This window comes from Montipora foliosa, chromosome 12, assembly GCF_036669935.1.
Source record: "Montipora foliosa isolate CH-2021 chromosome 12, ASM3666993v2, whole genome shotgun sequence".
In the NCBI taxonomy this organism is placed as follows: Eukaryota; Metazoa; Cnidaria; class Anthozoa; order Scleractinia; family Acroporidae; genus Montipora; species Montipora foliosa.
Genome location: NC_090880.1, coordinates 25,311,428 through 25,328,927, shown reverse-complemented (window position 1 = coordinate 25,328,927; position 17,500 = coordinate 25,311,428). Strand labels below are relative to the sequence as shown.

Sequence of the window (17,500 nt, the reverse complement as noted above, 5' to 3'; positions counted from 1 at the left end):
AAACGCGATTAATTCCTCATATTTGGTGGCAAACGGCAGCAAAAAAGCGCAAATAGCGGCTAACAGCAAAGAGGATTGATAAACGTAAACAGCGTTCACTTTGTCTTCGTTACATAACCTTCCTGATATAAGCCGACCGACGGATGAAACAAGGCCGACGTAAATATAGAGACGAGAAGCTTTTTGTGCAGAGATTCCAACATCTTCACAGTACTTGACCTAAAACGCGAGTAGAAGGAAAATCTGAACAAACTCGATATCTTTGAGGATGAAGAAGGTCAGTTGAACTGAGTAAGGTAACGAGACGGTCTTTCTTTAGTAAGAATCCGGATTTGGATTTATCTAAAGAACCCACTGGAAGTGTGGATTCAGTTATGGAGTCAACCCAAAAAACGCAAAATCCAATTTTGGATTCAGATATCCGGATTTGTTTTTACCCCAAAAGGCGGAACCTATCTTTTTCTTGGTCATTCCAGAGCAACTTCCCGACCAAGTTTTGCGCCTCATAGCCAATCAACACACAATGTCTCTCTTTCGTCATATATACATAAGAAAACAAACAGGACACGAATTTAATGGGCAGTTCTGAGAAGAGGTGCAGCGCAAATGTCAGCTATTACCTACCATGTAGATCAATGGGATGTAGATGCCAAAGCCTCCAAACATCAACGATAGGACCACAAAAGTATACGTAGGAATTCTCCACACACTGCAGTACATGGCGATTATATTGCTCTTGCTGTGATCGCTACCATTGTCGTCTTTGTTGTTGTTTTCATTGTTGACATTCTCCACCGCTGAGTTTTCTTGCACGTTTGGATTGAAACTCAAGCTTAGCAAACTTGCCAACGCAAATGATATGGACATGATTCTGAAGGTGCCTCGCCATCCAAACGAGTCTAGCAAAGTTTGAAGCAATGGACCTTGAAATGTGATTCCTAAACTACTACCCATAGCAACGATCCCTGTTGCTATGGACAGCTTCTTTTTGAAATAAAGCGCTATTACAAGAAAGTAGGAGTTGTAAAGAAAACATCCACCCAAGCCGAGAACTAGGCTGTATGTCAAGTACATGTGGGAAAGGCTTTGAACAAACGAAGAACACAGCAAGCTCGTCATACATAGCAGTCCTCCAAGGAATGCTGTAATGCGACAACCAAAGCGATCACAAAAATATCCAGCAAGCGGACTTGCAAACCATGTCATGCTCAAAGCTGCTGAGCCCACGAAAGCTGTAAAAGCAACAAAGATCACAAAATAATTTGTAATGATGATAACATATTTTGCCGATATAACCCATCTTGAACTGAACTGTTCTGAAAAGATATATTAAGGGATACCAAAGGGGCAAACTGCAGACATGTTTAGGGCACCAGCCCCCAGCGGTCTGGCGTTAGACAGAGTAAAATGTGAGTGGAGGGAATGGGTAAGATTGCCCTGGCATCGTGTCTTACCTGTTCTTTCTCTTGTCTCATCGAAATATGCCATCAACTCAGGGAGCAACACACCGAAGCTCAGAGTAAAGCCAACATTAACGGAACTGCAGACGGCCGCCGAAACACAAACTACCCATGACCACGAACTGTCTAGAAAACGTGTTCCTTTGAAAAGCCATAATATAGTGCTACATTTAAAACATTCTTTAGAGCAGCTTTGTAACAAAGACATTTTTTTTTCACGATAATGTCCAAGTCTCCTCTGGAACAGGTTAAATAGTTAACTATAAAAAAAGAAGACGAAATGCATAATGTCTTTAATTTCAGTGATTGTGTCACATTTTCTACTTGCACAAATCCCATAATACACCTCTTTTACCCCTCAAAAATTTGCATTGTTTTCGAATTCACTTGGGAAATCTTCATGTCCCAGGAGAAATTGCAAACAATTATTATGCTCAATTCTGGAGGTAAAAGAGGTGTATGATGGGATTTGTGCAAGTAGAGAATAATAAGCCACTTCAGAAAATACCATAATACTCTTTGTCTGTCCCCCAAATTTTGCAAAAGCATTGTTTCCAGTTTCTCTTGGGATTTTTAATGGTCTCAATGTAGCGGCGTCAGCTCCGGTGGCGGAGAGATCCGTGAAACTAAAACGACTAATGACTCACAGGTTCCACAAGGCTCAGGTTTATTGAGTAAACTCTTACAGCGATCCAGTCAAGTAGGACGTGTAAGCGAACGCTCTGAAGGTTCTGAGTAGTACAGCAATAACTGGTGGTTCCCGTCGAATTTCTGTGAGCCTTATGAAATTTTACAAGCGCGTGCGATATTTAAGCTAGAGTAGCGTGATAGCTAGCGGAAAAGCCATGTGACATAAATGCGGTAAAAAAGGGAAATAACTAACATATTACGAAAGAAAACTAAGGCACACGGGTGCCGTAACACTGCTTCCCTAAATGTCCTTCATTTACTGAAAACCTAATTACTAAAGGGGGAAAGGAAACTATATTAAAAATCTCGACAAAAAAGGCGAATGACTACTAGAGTACCGAAAACTGATAATAGAAAGGTAACTAGACACTACTCAGTTCTTATTGTCCTCTTTAGGTAAGAGTAACACGAGTTTGTGTACTGGTCTTTGAAAAAACGTCTTTTCTCCGTCCTTGGCGGTCATTATTTGAACTTTACGGACAAGGTTGTCTTGGCTTGGAAGTACTTTGGTTACTACTGCAAGGAGCCACTGATTTCTTGGAGATTCGCCATCGCATGCTAGTACGACGTCTCCGACCATAATAGATCTTTTTGTTGTTGGCCATATTTGACGTTTCTGGAGGAGGGTGCAATACTCTTTTTGCCAGCGCAGCCAGAATTGGTTGGCTAGGTACTGGACTCTTCTCCATCTCTTCCGAGAGTACAAATCGGGTGACTCGAATTTACCAGAGGGAGGTAAAACAACTTGAGTCTTGAGGGTGAGGAGATGGTTAGGTGTCAGAGGTTCCGACGCGAGTGGGTCTGTTAGGTTTTCTATTGTTAGAGGACGGCAGTTGACGATACCCTCGGCTTCGGTCATGAGGGTACGAAGTGCTTTGTCGTCAAGTTGGGTACCATGGTCCAACAGCAGTCATGACAGAACTGACCGTGTTGTTCGTATTTGACGTTCCCAAACACCACCCATGTGAGAAGCGTGAGGAACGTTAAGATTGAACTCTATCCAGTCGCAGTCTTGCGCAGTTAAGTATTCTCTGACAGGGGTCTGGTCTAGTTCCTTGAGTGCATTACTCAGCTCATTCTTTGCGCCGACAAAGTTAGAACCTTGATCCGATCTAAGCTGGCGAACTTTTCCTCTGCGGCTGATGAAGCGTCTGAGGCCGTTGAGAAATGAATCTGTTGTCATGGCGTTCAGTGTCTCCTAGTGAATAGCGCGTGAGGCTAGGCAGGTGAATATCAGACCCCATCGCTTCAACTCTTTTCGTCCTTCTTTAAAGGGCAACTGTCACCTAAAAAACACTTTTTCGCAAAAACGTTCCCCGTAGTCCATTTGTATTGATGGAATAAAAAAGTTCATCTTTCGAAGCTTCCTTCCCCGTTAATTCAGCCTTGAAAGTTCGTATTTTGCCGCTCGTTGGCAGTTCCACCATGAAAACTTCGATTCTGGGTCATGTGACATCATACGTCATACGTGTGTAACTTTCACAAAGCACTGAAATGGCCGACTCATCGAGTAGCAGTGATAGCTCCACTTCTGGATCTGATTTATCTGATTTCGAGGGAGCTGTAGGGAAGGATACGATGGAAAATGAAGTTGTGTCTTTCGCCGGTATTCAGCCATGGCGTTTTGAGCCTCCAGGGAGAGTTCAATCAATCAATCAATCAATCAATCAATCAATCGTTTAATGTATCCAATAGCAGGTATAAACCTGAATTACAGGAAAGGTCAGAGACAGCAAACATATCTAGCATTGGTATTTAACAGTAACAAAGTTATTAAGACGAGCTGTGCGGCCTAAATTTGGGTAAACAGTTTTGTTCCCTGAACGAAGATTACGATCGTGCTCCACGACAGTGGGCGAATAAAAAACTCTGAGAACTTCTTTAGCCTTAATGACAAACGACTTGCACGAATCTATCCTACGAACATACAGTGGGTCAAGCCCTGCTAAGTCGAGCGCATCTTCGTATAGCAAACCGGGAAAATTACTCGCATGGCTTGTTTTTGGACACTTTCTAACATATTGCTTAAGTATTGTACTCACTGTGTTCGCTTCAGTACTTGATTAATTTACATTACCGAGGTACCGGCTTTGGCGACTACTGCTTTGGTTGAGGCTTCGGCATATATTTAAGGTCACCGCACCAGCGCTATTTCAACTTAGAATGCTCGCTGCTTTGTTCACTTCTTCGTGAAACAAACAATCGCAGAAGCTGCGAGTGTTGCAACAGAATAATTATTGGCTTCCATCATTGTGCTATTCCGTTCCACTTCTCGTGATATCAGTTTCGCCAAAACGTTATAAAGGCTCATTTTTCGTATTCGCCGGCTCCAAAATTTCACTCTTTTGGGTGTGTGGAATTTTAATTTGAACCTTTTCGAAAGAGCAGAAAGATGTCTCCTTTGTTTATTTTGTGAAGTTTCGAATACAAACGATGCACCCATGCGTCAAACCAATTAGTGTCTTGTGTTTTCATGCCTATCCTTTTTGACCGCGCTATCAGCCTGATAGTCGGATTCTTCTGGCTTTCCATGGTCTTATAGAAATCTAGGAATTTCTTTTACAATATTTTACACAAGAAGGTGATAACTTTCAAACAAGCATTTCTATTAGTAGAAAACTATTTTACAGCACATCATCATGGAAATAGGAGAAAAATGTCTTTGGAGATATATTCCTAATTTGCACAGTAAGAAGGTCTCTGAATTGATGTAGTGTTCAATTCCCTCTCATGACCTTTTCAATTATAAACTATCGTTGATGAATAGGTGCCTCTGTGGAAATTGCCACAAGATGTGGCGAGAAGAAGAGAATATTTGCTGCCGGGAGATTGAGGAGATTCAAAGAAAAAATTTGGAGGCTGTCGAGATAGAGCACCTAGGAGCACCTCCGGATTGTATTGTTCAGCACCCTGGCTTCCAGGCTGTGTGCCTCAACCACTGGGTGTTACAGGCAGCTTGGCTTCAGTATAAACAACAGTATGGGACCTCTGCATATGAAGGTCCTGATCATAAAAAGAGTAGGCACGTAGCCTACAGGCAATTAGTTAGGTGGTGCTGGGGAGTTCTTGGCAAGGAAATCAGAGTTCCTCTGCCTTCTTGTGCAGTTAACTGCATCAGAGCTCACTTCCAAGAGCCTAGGAGGTCTGAAGATGATATGGTGTTTTCAGGATTTAGATATGCAGATGAATAGCAATAGACAAACTTGAATTTTATTTTTGTAGAGTGCTTTTCAGTCATGACTAGCCACCATATTGGATTAAGAAAACAAAAGAAATAATTTGCATGAAATATTATTTCAGTTCCCACATGACTAGTGTGCGACACCAACATGGCTGTCGTGACATCATGTGAAAACACTACAACACATTTTTGGGCATAAAACTTGTACATGTATAATCGTGAGGATCTAGCCTAATTCACTAAGCTAGATCTGTTATATCTGCTAACAAAACTTGCTATTGCTTCTTCTCTGTCAGGCCTTTGTGCTGATGCAGCAAGGGGTGGTGGAGTATTGGTCTGCAGAACACCCATATACTCCTTCAATGCTCTTGGGTTATCCTCGTAACTAAGAAAGAGCTTTGCAATGGCACTGGAGCAATAACCTAGGAAACAAAATCTTACGTTAGCAATGAAGTGTGAGGTGATTGGCACATTAGGGGATGATTTGCCATGCTCGAGTCATGATATATATTTTACAGTTGTCATTGCTTTTGTTTTGGTACCCCATTTATTGTGGTATTTCATTTTTACATTATAGCCAATGACTCACACTACAATATTGATATGAACTGACTATTTGGGCAGGGATGAACTACTGGTACAGCAAGGCAGGGGAAAACAACAGTACATTTAATTTGTAAATATTAATAGGATTTCTGTTGATCGTTGCATTGTCAACAAATTTAGTGATACATTATTATTATTTATTATTATTATTTATTGCTGTTATTACAATTATTATTATTATTATTATTATTATTATTATTATTATTATTTATTATTTATTTTTTTATTATTGATTTGATCCTACCATAAGTTGGTTCTGTTTTTACTTGTCTGACTGCAGGCCCCTCTTTCTTAGCCTTTGGAAACCTGATGGAATAGCATGGCCTCCCATCCAATGTCACTGCCTGCATTCTGTCTGCATTTTCATTGTAGTGCAAGGCAGAAAGGCACAATCTGTTAAGCAATAAACACTGAATATAGTTGCCTGCTCTATCAGGAAAGGTGACCAAAAAGGCAAGGAATGCCTTACAGTGTACTCGACTAACCGTGTGTACATTCCCCAGTATGAAAAAGCAGTGTGCTTGGGAACAAAGTGAATGTCCAAACTGTGTTTTGCTTCTAGAGCTGAAGTTTGGTATCTTGGTGACAGTTTGGCTATGTCTTTCAGTAGTTGAGGCTTGAGTACCAGTTCCTCTAGTTTTACAGCAGCAGTTGAGCCTGTGGATTTACATGTACACATCGCATAAAAACATGTTTAGATCATCTAGTAACAATAGTATTCTCTGGGTTTTTGGTTATATCGTTTTTAAATCAATGGGAAAGGGACAACAAATCAAAGCTGAAAAGCCTTTCATTATTTCCCGTGTTGTCCTTAGTCAATAAATTTGGAGGAAAAGAAACTTATTAAGGCAATATTACAAACATTTAAAATGCTGTCTGTACCCTGTTTACATGTTGGCTCTTGAGCAAGTATGTGCACGAGCAGATATTTTTTGGCCAATTGTGATATCTCGGTCAGTTATACCGGTAATAATATAATATTCCCATCTCATTATTATATACATGTAGAATCTACTTAGTCGCCTTCAGTTCCCAAACTGGTGTTGGAACAGAGTTTGACTTGAGAGATTAGTGTCAGAACTGTATGCTGTTGCATCATGAATTGTACCATCAGTCATAGTTGTTTATTTGTTTACCTGGTATTAGCCATAGTCTAGTTCGGGCTTCACCCTCCAGTTCTCCATGCCCACATTCAGGATACAAATTATTATTTACATCAGCATGTAAGTTTTGGATGTGAAGGGGTAACATTTTCCACTTTGCCTGCATCAATGGACCATTGCCATCTGGTGTTGAAGCTGCACACCAGTACAAGTGATTGGAAATGGACTGGCGCCATTGAGCGACATCCTCACATTCTTTCTTTTTGGCCAGTTTGTCGATCTTTTTGCTAAGACCTGTTCCAAGGTGATTATATAAATAACATTGCTGAATATTTAGAACTGAATACAACTAGCATGATAGAAAGGTATGCTTGGCGGGCGTTAGCGATGCTCAAGTGGTCCTTATGCATTGGTTCGGTTGTGCCAGCTATCTGTTATGTTTATTTAACATGATCGATCCATTACCTTTCGATACATGCCAGATGTCAAAATAGTGACTGGTGTCAGGCATATTTCTGCGAATCCATGCCTCATTTTGCTTGTGCCTGTCAGTGATAATCTGAGAAATTTTTAGTCCAGCATTGTTGATACATCCGACGGCGCGAACCAACCCTTCGTGTTCCATCCACGCACTATTCTTGACTTCGTTGCTCAAAAAATAATAAGATCTTGACATTGTCCGTATTGTCAGGAATAATATGAAAGTCGAGGTATTGAAGACATTATATTGGTAAGAATACACGTTAAGAATACAGTCAATAAATTCTACTATATTTACGAGTGGACCGGGTAAATAGTAGGTGCTAACCTGCACTAGCTGAAAATCCACCACTCTGTTGATCTGTTGTTCCATAAAAGTAAACGAACCAAATTTTGCGCAGTAGCCAGGCGAGTCACATCTACCATCGCCAGCTACCACCAGCCCCCCTTCACGTTCAGCCAAGTCATCTAGGAGTTGTTGCTGGTGATTGCGTCATTCCTGGATTACGACGGGGTTGACGTAGAAGCGAGTGTGTCTGTAGAAGGTGCGCTCGGAGATGCAGGCAACGTTCATAAGTTTCAACATCCGGAGAGCTTTAGCTGTAGACGATCCTGTGATCAAAAACAAATGAGAAACAAACACATGCGATGACGACCATACACTTGGAAAAAAAAAAGTCACAGCTCGTCCATATAATTTCGAGAACAGGGGATGGTTCTTGATCACCGGGCGTGGGTACAAAGTTTTGCGTTCTGGGGCCAACAACTCTGTTATTACTTGTGACTTTGGAAAGCATGACCCACCACTTATTACCAATGATCAAGGAACATTAGTCTCGCCCTACAACTACCGTGCGCATTTTTGTGGTTAATTCGTTGTATAGACCACGTTAAAACTGTCATGCGTTGTGTACTAGTCTGATTTTAGAATCTGGTTCTGGTTTCTTGTGCTACATATACAACTGGCCACTCACCGGATAGTAAAATGGAAGACGAAAGCAACAAGTTTCCAACAGGCATCCTTCCCCTGACAAACGGTTGATTGAACCAAACGTTGGTAAAACTGCACTTCTTTTCAGTGCACCAGTAATGTATTTTGACCATTGTACCGATTTCCTTAAGAATGCACGCCTCAGCAAAACCAGCACAAATGGGACATGAGGCAAACAAACTTAGCAGGTTTGTCTCGAACACAATGAACTTTCTCTCTTCGTGGGGTTTAGCACTGTCGTTAACTTCTTTTGATCTAAGTTGTAACAATAAACCAATTGAATGAACATTTTAAAGGGCATGTCTGACATAGACTTGGAAATACAATTTCAAACTTTCCCGTCTAAGGGAAACGTGTTATCGTCAAGGAATGAAATTTAAAAAAAAATTGGAAATCCGAAATGTCTATAATTTCCTTATTCAACGGTGGAAACACTAAAGATAGCACAATCGAGTCATCTTCGCATAATAGACACAAACAAAGAAAAGTTCAATTTTAGTCTTACTGCTCAGATTTTGTGATTGAATCTTTCTCCTCTGCCTCTTTTTCCTCATCTTCTGATTCGAAAGACTGAGTGTAGTCCTCATCGTCAACGTCAACGTCTTCGAAGGGATTGGCATCAATTTCTTGCTGAAGTTGTTCCTCGTGTGCGTCATAGGGAGTGTTTCTTTTCTTATCCTCATTGAGGAGGGTTAAGAGAGGAAGATTTGCTATGTTGCACTGCGACCCCATGTCAACCAAAATCTTCTTTTTGGGGGATACCTGAGTACCTGAAGTGATCAATAAGACAACAAAGATATCTCAACGGGTTGTTAATAGAATAATTTCAAAGTCCATGTGATGTTTAATATAACAAGTTTGTTTAATTACCTTTACTACGACAAATTGGACGGCGAAGTCCTTTTTGGGTTCCTTTGTTTTGCTTGAACAATTCAGCGCAAGGAAAAAACATCTCACTTTGGTTATAACCAGGAACCTGTTCTGCTTGGGCTTTCTCGTCATTAATATGACCACTTGTGGATGGCTTTTCCATATCGACTGACCCAGTCTCTTGCATTTGCTCAAACTGTGCCACAAGCTTTGTGCCAAAAAAAATACCTTTGGATCAGTATCAGTACAAGTTCTCAAGTGGCAGAAATGATTAAAAGCACATTCCACGCATTGTCATGGCATAATTTTGTTAATCAGTTAGAGGGTTAAGTTGAGTGTTGTGTAAAAGAAACGTACCCGATTTGCCGTTAACTTTGATACAGCGCGACTTCGCCGCTTTGGTGTCTCCCTGTCACTTGATTCGTCCGCCTTCGTTTTCGCGGGAGGTAACTTTCTTTTTAGTCTCCGTGCTTCGTCAAGTTGCTGGACAGTAGGACTTACTTGAATTGTTGGCACGGCGTCATCCTTCCGTTTAAGTCTAGAAGCAAACCCAGCCAATTTCGCCCGCATACCGTGGTAGCACTCTGGAGAAAAATGGTTACTGCAGATGTGCCCAGATCCTGGCTGCCAGTTATCGTCTCTTTTCGTTAGCACGAACTGAATCCATTGTTGCCGTAGCCGGTCATTTTTCGGAAATTGATGCAAACTCACGTTTTGCGCATTGGTGTTATTGCAAAACATTACTACACAGCGCTTCCCGGGGTCTCTCTTTTTCTTGAATCCCTTTGGATCACCGGCCTTTTCATTTCCCGAGTCCATCGCGGAGACACTTGTAACCTCTGAACTGGGTTGTAACTTAAGCTTCAGTTATTTAAAGGCTCGTCCAAACTTCCACATATCACGTCTCACATGACAATAAAAAACTTACATACATTCATCCGTTTCGCGCAATCACTCGTTGCAATTCACTGTGTTTATTTGGGCTTTTATTAATTCACATTATTTATATTGAAAATATCTGTCTTCCATTTTTAAATGCTACACCTTGCCGGCTTAATTAAAGACACGATAAAAAGTTCATCTCTTCAATCAATAGTCCCATCGACACAATCATTAAAGCCGATCGGCTTGCTCATGTGTCGTCTCATATTTTGCTAAAACATTTCAGAATGTACAACTTAGATCTTCGTTGATGTAAAAAAATTAATGGTCTAAGCAATCCATGCTTTACTGCCGTTATACTTTGATAGCAAACTACTACTATGGCTTTCTATGGCATTATGTATGTTACAATGTTTACATTTATCTTTTAAGAAGTTTTGACCTTCGTCGGTCAATTCATTTAATCCGTGGTTGACACATGCGACAAAGGATAAATTATGAACGTGTTTGTGCCTCATCACCGCTAATTTTTATTAGACGGCATCCAACAGAAGTTTTGTGTGCGACTTGTACGCGACGCAAACCGAGGGATTTGACCGAACTGCTCCACTTCTTACACACTTATGACGTAATGACCACACGTGACATCAACCAAAAGCGTTTTCAAAATGGCCGCCAAATGATCGTGGAAAAAAATTCCTATTTAATTCGCTTTTGCTTATGAAGTCAAACTTTCGGCAAAAAGCAAGTATTTATACTAAGGGCTAATCAAATCGACGATAAAAAAATATACGATTTCTTCCGTCAGATGCCCTTTAATGTAGAAGGGCCCGAATATGTCCATTCCAGTGTAGGTGAACGGAGGAGATGGCGTAAGTCGTTCAGGGGGTAGATCTTCTGGTCTTGGGTGAGGCCTCTTAACTTGCGACAAGTAACACATTTAGCGATGATGTGGGAGATCATAGAACGGCCGTTAATGATGTAGTATCCAGCTTGGCGGATAGCATTGTGAGTCATGCCATAACCTTGGTGAAGCTGCTTCCCGTGATGAAACTGGCGTATGAGAAGAACAGTCACGTGGCTGGTTTTAGGTATGATGAGGGGGTGCTTGATTTTGTACGGAGAGGTCGAATTCTTGAGACGTCCTCCAACTCTAAGCTGGCCTTCTTCATCGAGAAATGGGTCTAGCTTGTAGAGGCTACTGATCGGCTTAACGGTGTTGTTTCTTTTCCGTGCGTTTTGCGAATCTTTGAAATGATCATCGTTGCCATCAAGCTTACTTAGAATCTTTATTTCCGACTGGACTTGGTGATGTTGGAGTGATCTAAGAATGAAATTTTCGGCTTTGGATAGCTCTGCTACCAATGGGGGTCCCTTTTGTGGACGCCAGTTTTGCTTCTTCTCCGGGCGTGTCTTTTCAATCGCTCTCTGTATGCGAACAATGCATCGTTTAAGACGGTTAAACGAAGAGAAGTGATTGAAGCGTTGTAGCTCTAGTATCCCAGGGGAAACTGGTCGAATCTCGACTTCATTGATCTCGGTTGTGAATGTGGATGCTGAATCCTTTCTGACTTCAGCGTCTAACGGTAGTAAAGTATAGACAGGCTGAGACTGCTGTGGGAGAGGGTCTTGTTGCCATAGAAACTTTGGTCCGGTGAACCAGCGGTCGCTTTGTAACAGTTCCTTGGCAGTTAGGCCGCGTGAGGCTTCATCGGCGGGATTTTCTTTTCCTGGAACATGAAACCAGTCTCCCGGAGAGCTGCGATCTCGGATATGTTGTACACGGTTGCCAACGTACACGTGGAAGCGTCGTGCATCGTTGTTGATATATCCTATCACGATCTCGGAGTCGGTGTAATAGTAGCAAGGGATGTCTTCGATATCAAGTTCACTCTTGAGCATTGAAGCTACATTAACGGAGATGACTGCGGCTGTTAACTCAAGGCGAGGAATTGATATTGGTTTCAGGGGGCGACTCTAGACTCCGCTAAGAGGTGACTGACATGAACTTCGTCTCTGTGGTTGACCATGCGTAAGTATGAGATTTGACCGATGCCGCTGTCGCTTGCATCGGAGAAACTGTGGAGTTCTGTCTGAACTGGATCACCAAAATCGGTCGGCTTTAGACACCCGGCGACCGTGAATTTCTCGAGGAGTGGAAGCTCTGATCGCCATTTTTCCCATAGTGGCAGGATATCGTCAGGTATTGGATCGTCCCAACTGACATTTTGACGACAGAGTGTTTGCAATATCTGTTTGCCGACCAGTATGACGGGCGATACTGCTCCAAGCGGGTCATAAACTGAACTAATTGTTGACAGAATCCCGCGACGGGTAGCAGGTTTGTCTCTGAGTTCAATACGAAATCCGAATGTGTCAGACTCGATACACCAGTAGGTGCCAAGAGATCTTTGGACGGGCATTGTGTCGCGTCGGAGGTCCAGATCTTTAAGATCCTTTGCGCGGTCATTGGCTGGTAGGGCCTCTAAGACGTCTTTGCTGTTACTTGCAAACTTGTGAAGACGTAAGTTGTCCTTTGCGCACATTGCTTGCGTGCATTGTATTAATTGAAGGGCTTGCTCTACTGTGGAGACAGACTTTAACCCATCGTCTACGTAGAAATCTCTGAGAAGAAAGTCTGATGCTTCGTCTCCAAACTCTTGTCTGTGAGCTTGTGCCGTCTGATGTAAGCAGAAGTTTGCTACTCCGGGTGATGATGCTGCGCCGAAGAGGTGAACGTTCATCCGGTATTCTACGATCGGGCCTGTAAGATCGTTGTTTACGAACCACAGGAATCGCAAATAATCTCTGTCGCTGGGGTTGACGTAGAAGCTGTGAAACATTTGCTCGATGTCGCAGGTAAGGGCGACTGCTTCTTTTCGGAAGCGGGTCAACACGCCGATCAAGGAGTTCAGCTGATCAGGTCCAGGGCTCCTCTTCGTTTCCAGAGATGACGCTTATTGGCTGGAAGGCAGCTGGGACGTTTCGACCAATCAGTAGTCCTATTTCGACGTCTGGACGGTGAGGAATTTTGTCAGCGATGTGAGACAAATGTTTCCACCGGTTGGCTACTTGAGGCGTGGCAATATCCTCGTGTGAGGCAGGAATGTACTCTCTTGAATAAGCGAAGGGAACCTTGATCGGAGCGTATTTTGTTTCTATATCTTGGATGAAGATGCCGGTAACTTTCTTCGTTCTGATGGTGTTGAAGCCAACGATCGTGTTAACTTGTAAGTCGACCTCTGGGGCACTTATTCCGAGGTTGTGTAGGAGGGCGTCTGAGATGAACACGTCAGTGGACTGATCGTCCAACACTGCATAGGTTGTCAGTTTTTTAGCTGGGTTAGACTGGTGAGATGCGTTAACCAAGACGATTCTTGCACATGACCTTCCGGTTTCCTCCTCCCCGCAGACTTGCGTGCAAGCTGTAGAGGTGTGATTGGTTTGAGGAATGTCTTGGCGTTGAAGGGCTGGCTTGATATGTAAAGCAGTTAAATGCCTCTTGTGACAGATGCTGCATTCTGGTGGAGCTTGATCGCAGTTTTTGGCGCTATGTTTGACGCTCATACATTTAAAGCAAAGTTTCTTTTTCTTGAAGAAGTCTTTTCGTTCGTCGAAGGTTAGCTCTCGGAACTTGTTACACTCGCTCAGGGTGTATGTCTTCGTTTGATGAAACAGACAGAGATTATCCGCTGTGGAAGATTCTTGAATTGAAGGTGTCGGCCCCAAAGACTCTCGCTTTTAATCTGGGTGTAAGGGTTTGCTTTCGCCACCTGTTTTCGACGCCATTATTGTAGAGTAGGGCGGTTTCCTGCCACGTGGAAGATCGGGTGGTGAAGATCTGCCACTGAAAGTCGGTCCGAGTACTTTAGGTGAGTTTTGGTAAATCTGAGGGATGTTCATGCGATCGTCGTGAAAGGTTACCTCTGTGACGAATTCTGCGAAGGTTGGGAATGCGTCGCAACCTTTCTCTTGTTGAAACGTTTGGACCCTTGATGACCATTTGGTCAAGAACCAGCTGGGGAGTTTCGTAACCAATGCTTGTATCTTGGAAGGGTATTCGAAGATTTGCAGACTTGATAGATGCGTTTTGGCTATGTCTACTTGCTGTAGAAAATCACTGAAGTCTCTAAGGCCTTGCGCATCATTGTTAGCGATTTTCGGCCAATTAGCTAGTTTATTCTCGAAGTCTGTGGCCACAATGGCGCTGCGACCGAAACGCTGTTTAAGTTTCTTGCGGGCTTCATTGTAGGCAATTTCAGGGCTTGCGCCGACCATGTATTGAAGTTGTTCAACGACCTTCTTTGCTTTTCCGTCTAAGTGCTGGAAGAGAAGGTAAAGCTTTTGCTGTGCGCTGACCGGTGCGGAATCAATCAGAGCGTCGAAGGCGGTTGCCCAGATAAAGAATCTTGTGTCGGTTTCTTCTCCTGTGAGGACGTCCGGTTTGGCTTGTGGGAGTCTTTGCAACTGGGTGACCTTAGCCAAGGCCTCTGTGATTTGAGAGACGTTATCAGATCTTGGACGAGCTTGGTTACCGGGGTGGTTGAGATGCTGGGTATAAGGACTTGGTCTTATATCGTGGTACACAGTAGGTGGAGAACTCTGAGGAGTGAGTGTATCGCCTTCTTTGTGTAGCTGAAAGGTTTTCGGGCTCGTGTGTTGTACGCTGCTAATTGCATATGTAGGATAATGTGACATCACGCTTGTATTTGTGGTTCCGGAGGGAAGCGATCTGTGGTGCGCTTGCGCCCGTTAGTGATTTTGAAACAACAGTGTGACTGTTCGTGATGGCGTGACTAGTACTTGGAATGCCCACATTAGCGAGAGCGGCAGGAGGCTGGGAGGCTTTGGGAAAATCTTCGTAGTTGAAAGGATTTGCTAGGCCATCTGCCAAAGGGTTGAAGTTGGGTTGATGTCCCATTATTCCCAGGTCGAGGGGAGATTGATTTTCTGGAATGGTTTTTTGTAGAGAGTTAGCTATGTATATTTTTGGCTCTCTCTTTTCTGCTTGATTGTTTACCGGATGTATTAGGCCTGTGGGCGAGTATAAGGATGGAAAGGATTGCTTCTGTGTGTCAACAAAGGATGTATCGATAACTGGCTGCAATAAGTTGTTTATCGCGGTTTGATGGGTAGGAGGGACTTCCGTATTGTTCATAAAACGATCAATCAACTGTTCTTGAGTTTCTTTTGGCAATCCCATGTCGTCACGCTCGAATGGAAGTTCATACATTTGTAATGCTTCTTCGCGAACGGTTTCTTCCGCTATGGTTTCGCTCAATTCTTGTTGTAATTTTAACTTGTTTAAGACCTTTTGTTGTTCGTCGATCGCGTCGCTAAATTTGATCTTTTGCTCCAATGCCGCGCGCTTTGCTTTTACGTCGATCAAAGTTTCTTTTGAAGAACGACGAGAGGAACCGGATGCAGATGTCATTTTTGATGACTTGCGTGACGAGCCCGATCGAAAGGATGTGATCTCTTCCCTTTCGATTACTTTTATTTTGTAAAATGCGGCTCTTTGGCAATCTTCAGTGACGTCTTGAACGGTCGAGATTAGATCAGCGACGCCCTCTTCTACTGGGGTAAGCTTAACTAACTCTAACCAAGCGCCCAATTCGAGTTTAGTTTGATCGGCGATTGTGATTGCATAGTTTCCTTGTTCTTCCGTCAATTTCCGCGGGGTTGTGGCAGCCGGCCACGAATGCGTGGAATGCGGTGACTTTGCGTGAAAGCGCTTGTTTGCGGTCTTTGCGGATTTCTCTTTCGTTGCGGAGCGGAACTCAAAACCCTTGTCGGTCAAGGTCCGTGCTCGTGTTTCGGGTTGATTTTCGGCTTTACTTTTTTCTAGGGTTAATTCTTGTTGCTCGATGGTGGCTTGGGTAAACATTTCGCCAAAACCAGTATGGGCGGTTTCGTCCGGCGAAACGATTGGTTTTGTTTCTTCTTTGTCTTGTGACTGGCTCATAGTTCGAATTTTTTGGCCGGAAATTCGGAAAGTGATGAGTCAAAGACACAGTTGTTTTTTTGTTAATGGCTCTGTTTGTACACTAAATAGTTAGCTAACTCGAGAACTATTCGAGTTTTCAATACTTGATAAGTGGACGACTCCTCCTTTGTTTGTCGCTTCCAGCATATCAGTGTTCTTCTTTTCCTGGCTTCCTCCTCGAGCACGTGCTCTTCTTTCTTCTTTTCGTAATACGCGCAAGTAAGAAAGGAATAATGCTTTCCAACGGAACAAAGAGTAGTTGGAAAGCGTGTTCGTTACGGTTCGTAGCATTACTATAATTCAAGGTATTCACAATGTTTCTGAAATAAGGCTTCAGATATTTTGAACAATTGTTTCGTATTAACCTTTTGTTCATGATTATGTAACTGCATATATTATATGCTAATCACTTCGGTATAAAAAGTAGAATTTCTAGTTTTCACTTTCTCGCCTTCTGGACAGCCACCAAGAACTGTAACCTATCTTTATGTTAGTTAGAAAACCTGAAATACGTTGCATTCGATCGAGGAAGACGTTCGCCTTCTGGACAGCCACCAAGAACTGTAACTTAGCTTGTTGGTGAGTCCAGAAATACAAGCTATGCTTTCTGGTTTTAGCGCTGATCCTTCTCAGCCTCCTACTGCGCCTTTGCCGGCTATTTCGGAGCTAAAAAACTTTCTTTCTGCGGAGCTCGCTTCATTCAAGGACGAGCTTAAGCGTCAGAACGACGAATCCATCAACTTCGCAGTTAAGAAAACTCGTCTTGAAAATTTCGCTCGACACACATTTAAATATAAAGGGAACGAAGAGCAGTACCAGCATCAGGAAAAAGTAGCCAGCCATATTGATTCTGCCGTGGATGCGCTTCACTCTGGTAAACTTGTGGAAGCTGCGAACGCCTTAGAGTAAGGTAAGAATGCCATTGCCATTAGAATGAAACATATAGTGCTCGCAGATTTGCATGGCTGGGATTTTGTAACAGAATACAAACAAATTCCGGTTGCCGAAGATGAGACAGATGAAAAGCTAATTCGTAGATACTCAAGGAAGTCGGAAATCAAGGAGAGAAGAAAAAAGCCGAAAGAGCTAAGAAAGCTAATAAGCTTAGGCCTGATTTTAGGCGCGTTTCTACCAGATTTACTAATGCATCTTCTGCTTTTACTCCTTTGAGCACGCGCTTCCTGTGTAACAGACCTAGCCATTTCTGGAGAAATTGCTGGAGATCAAAGTATCCAACCGCTAGTACCAGCA

The 17,500-nt window shown here is 42.8% G+C and overlaps 4 protein-coding genes and 1 pseudogene across 4 annotated transcripts in view; 1 reads left to right on the top strand and 4 right to left on the bottom strand.

Moving 5' to 3' along the window:
* Positions 1 to 17,500, bottom strand: part of LOC137978675 (monocarboxylate transporter 8-like) — a 22,356-nt gene that overhangs the window by 1,339 nt on the left and 3,517 nt on the right. The window contains exons 2-4 of the mRNA XM_068825690.1: positions 1,455 to 1,720; positions 625 to 1,232; positions 1 to 219 (exon numbers count right to left, since the gene is read on the bottom strand). The exon at positions 1 to 219 is cut by the window's left edge and continues 151 nt beyond it. Of these exons, the coding sequence (XP_068681791.1) occupies positions 1 to 219; positions 625 to 1,232; positions 1,455 to 1,668 (1,041 nt within the window). The 5' untranslated portion in view covers positions 1,669 to 1,720. The remainder of the gene's footprint in view (positions 220 to 624; positions 1,233 to 1,454; positions 1,721 to 17,500) is intronic.
* On the top strand, positions 4,910 to 5,341 carry LOC137981053 (uncharacterized). Its single transcript, XM_068828420.1, has one exon. The coding sequence runs from the start codon at positions 4,910 to 4,912 to the stop codon at positions 5,339 to 5,341; it is 432 nt and encodes a 143-aa protein (XP_068684521.1).
* On the bottom strand, positions 11,068 to 12,165 carry LOC137981052 (uncharacterized). The gene has a single exon (XM_068828419.1). The coding sequence runs from the start codon at positions 12,163 to 12,165 to the stop codon at positions 11,068 to 11,070; it is 1,098 nt and encodes a 365-aa protein (XP_068684520.1).
* Positions 12,228 to 13,106, bottom strand: LOC137981051 (uncharacterized). The gene has a single exon (XM_068828418.1). It carries the CDS (start codon positions 13,104 to 13,106, stop codon positions 12,228 to 12,230), a length of 879 nt encoding a protein of 292 aa, XP_068684519.1.
* LOC137981050 (uncharacterized) lies at positions 13,422 to 15,772 on the bottom strand (annotated as a pseudogene).

Bases quoted from the DNA above. Each gene is read 5' to 3' on its own strand.
- LOC137981053 (XM_068828420.1), top strand. From the start codon at position 4,910: ATGAATAGGTGCCTCTGTGGAAATTGCCACAAGATGTGGCGAGAAGAA.
- LOC137981052 (XM_068828419.1), bottom strand. From the start codon at position 12,165: ATGCTCAAGAGTGAACTTGATATCGAAGACATCCCTTGCTACTATTAC.
- LOC137981051 (XM_068828418.1), bottom strand. From the start codon at position 13,106: ATGTTTCACAGCTTCTACGTCAACCCCAGCGACAGAGATTATTTGCGA.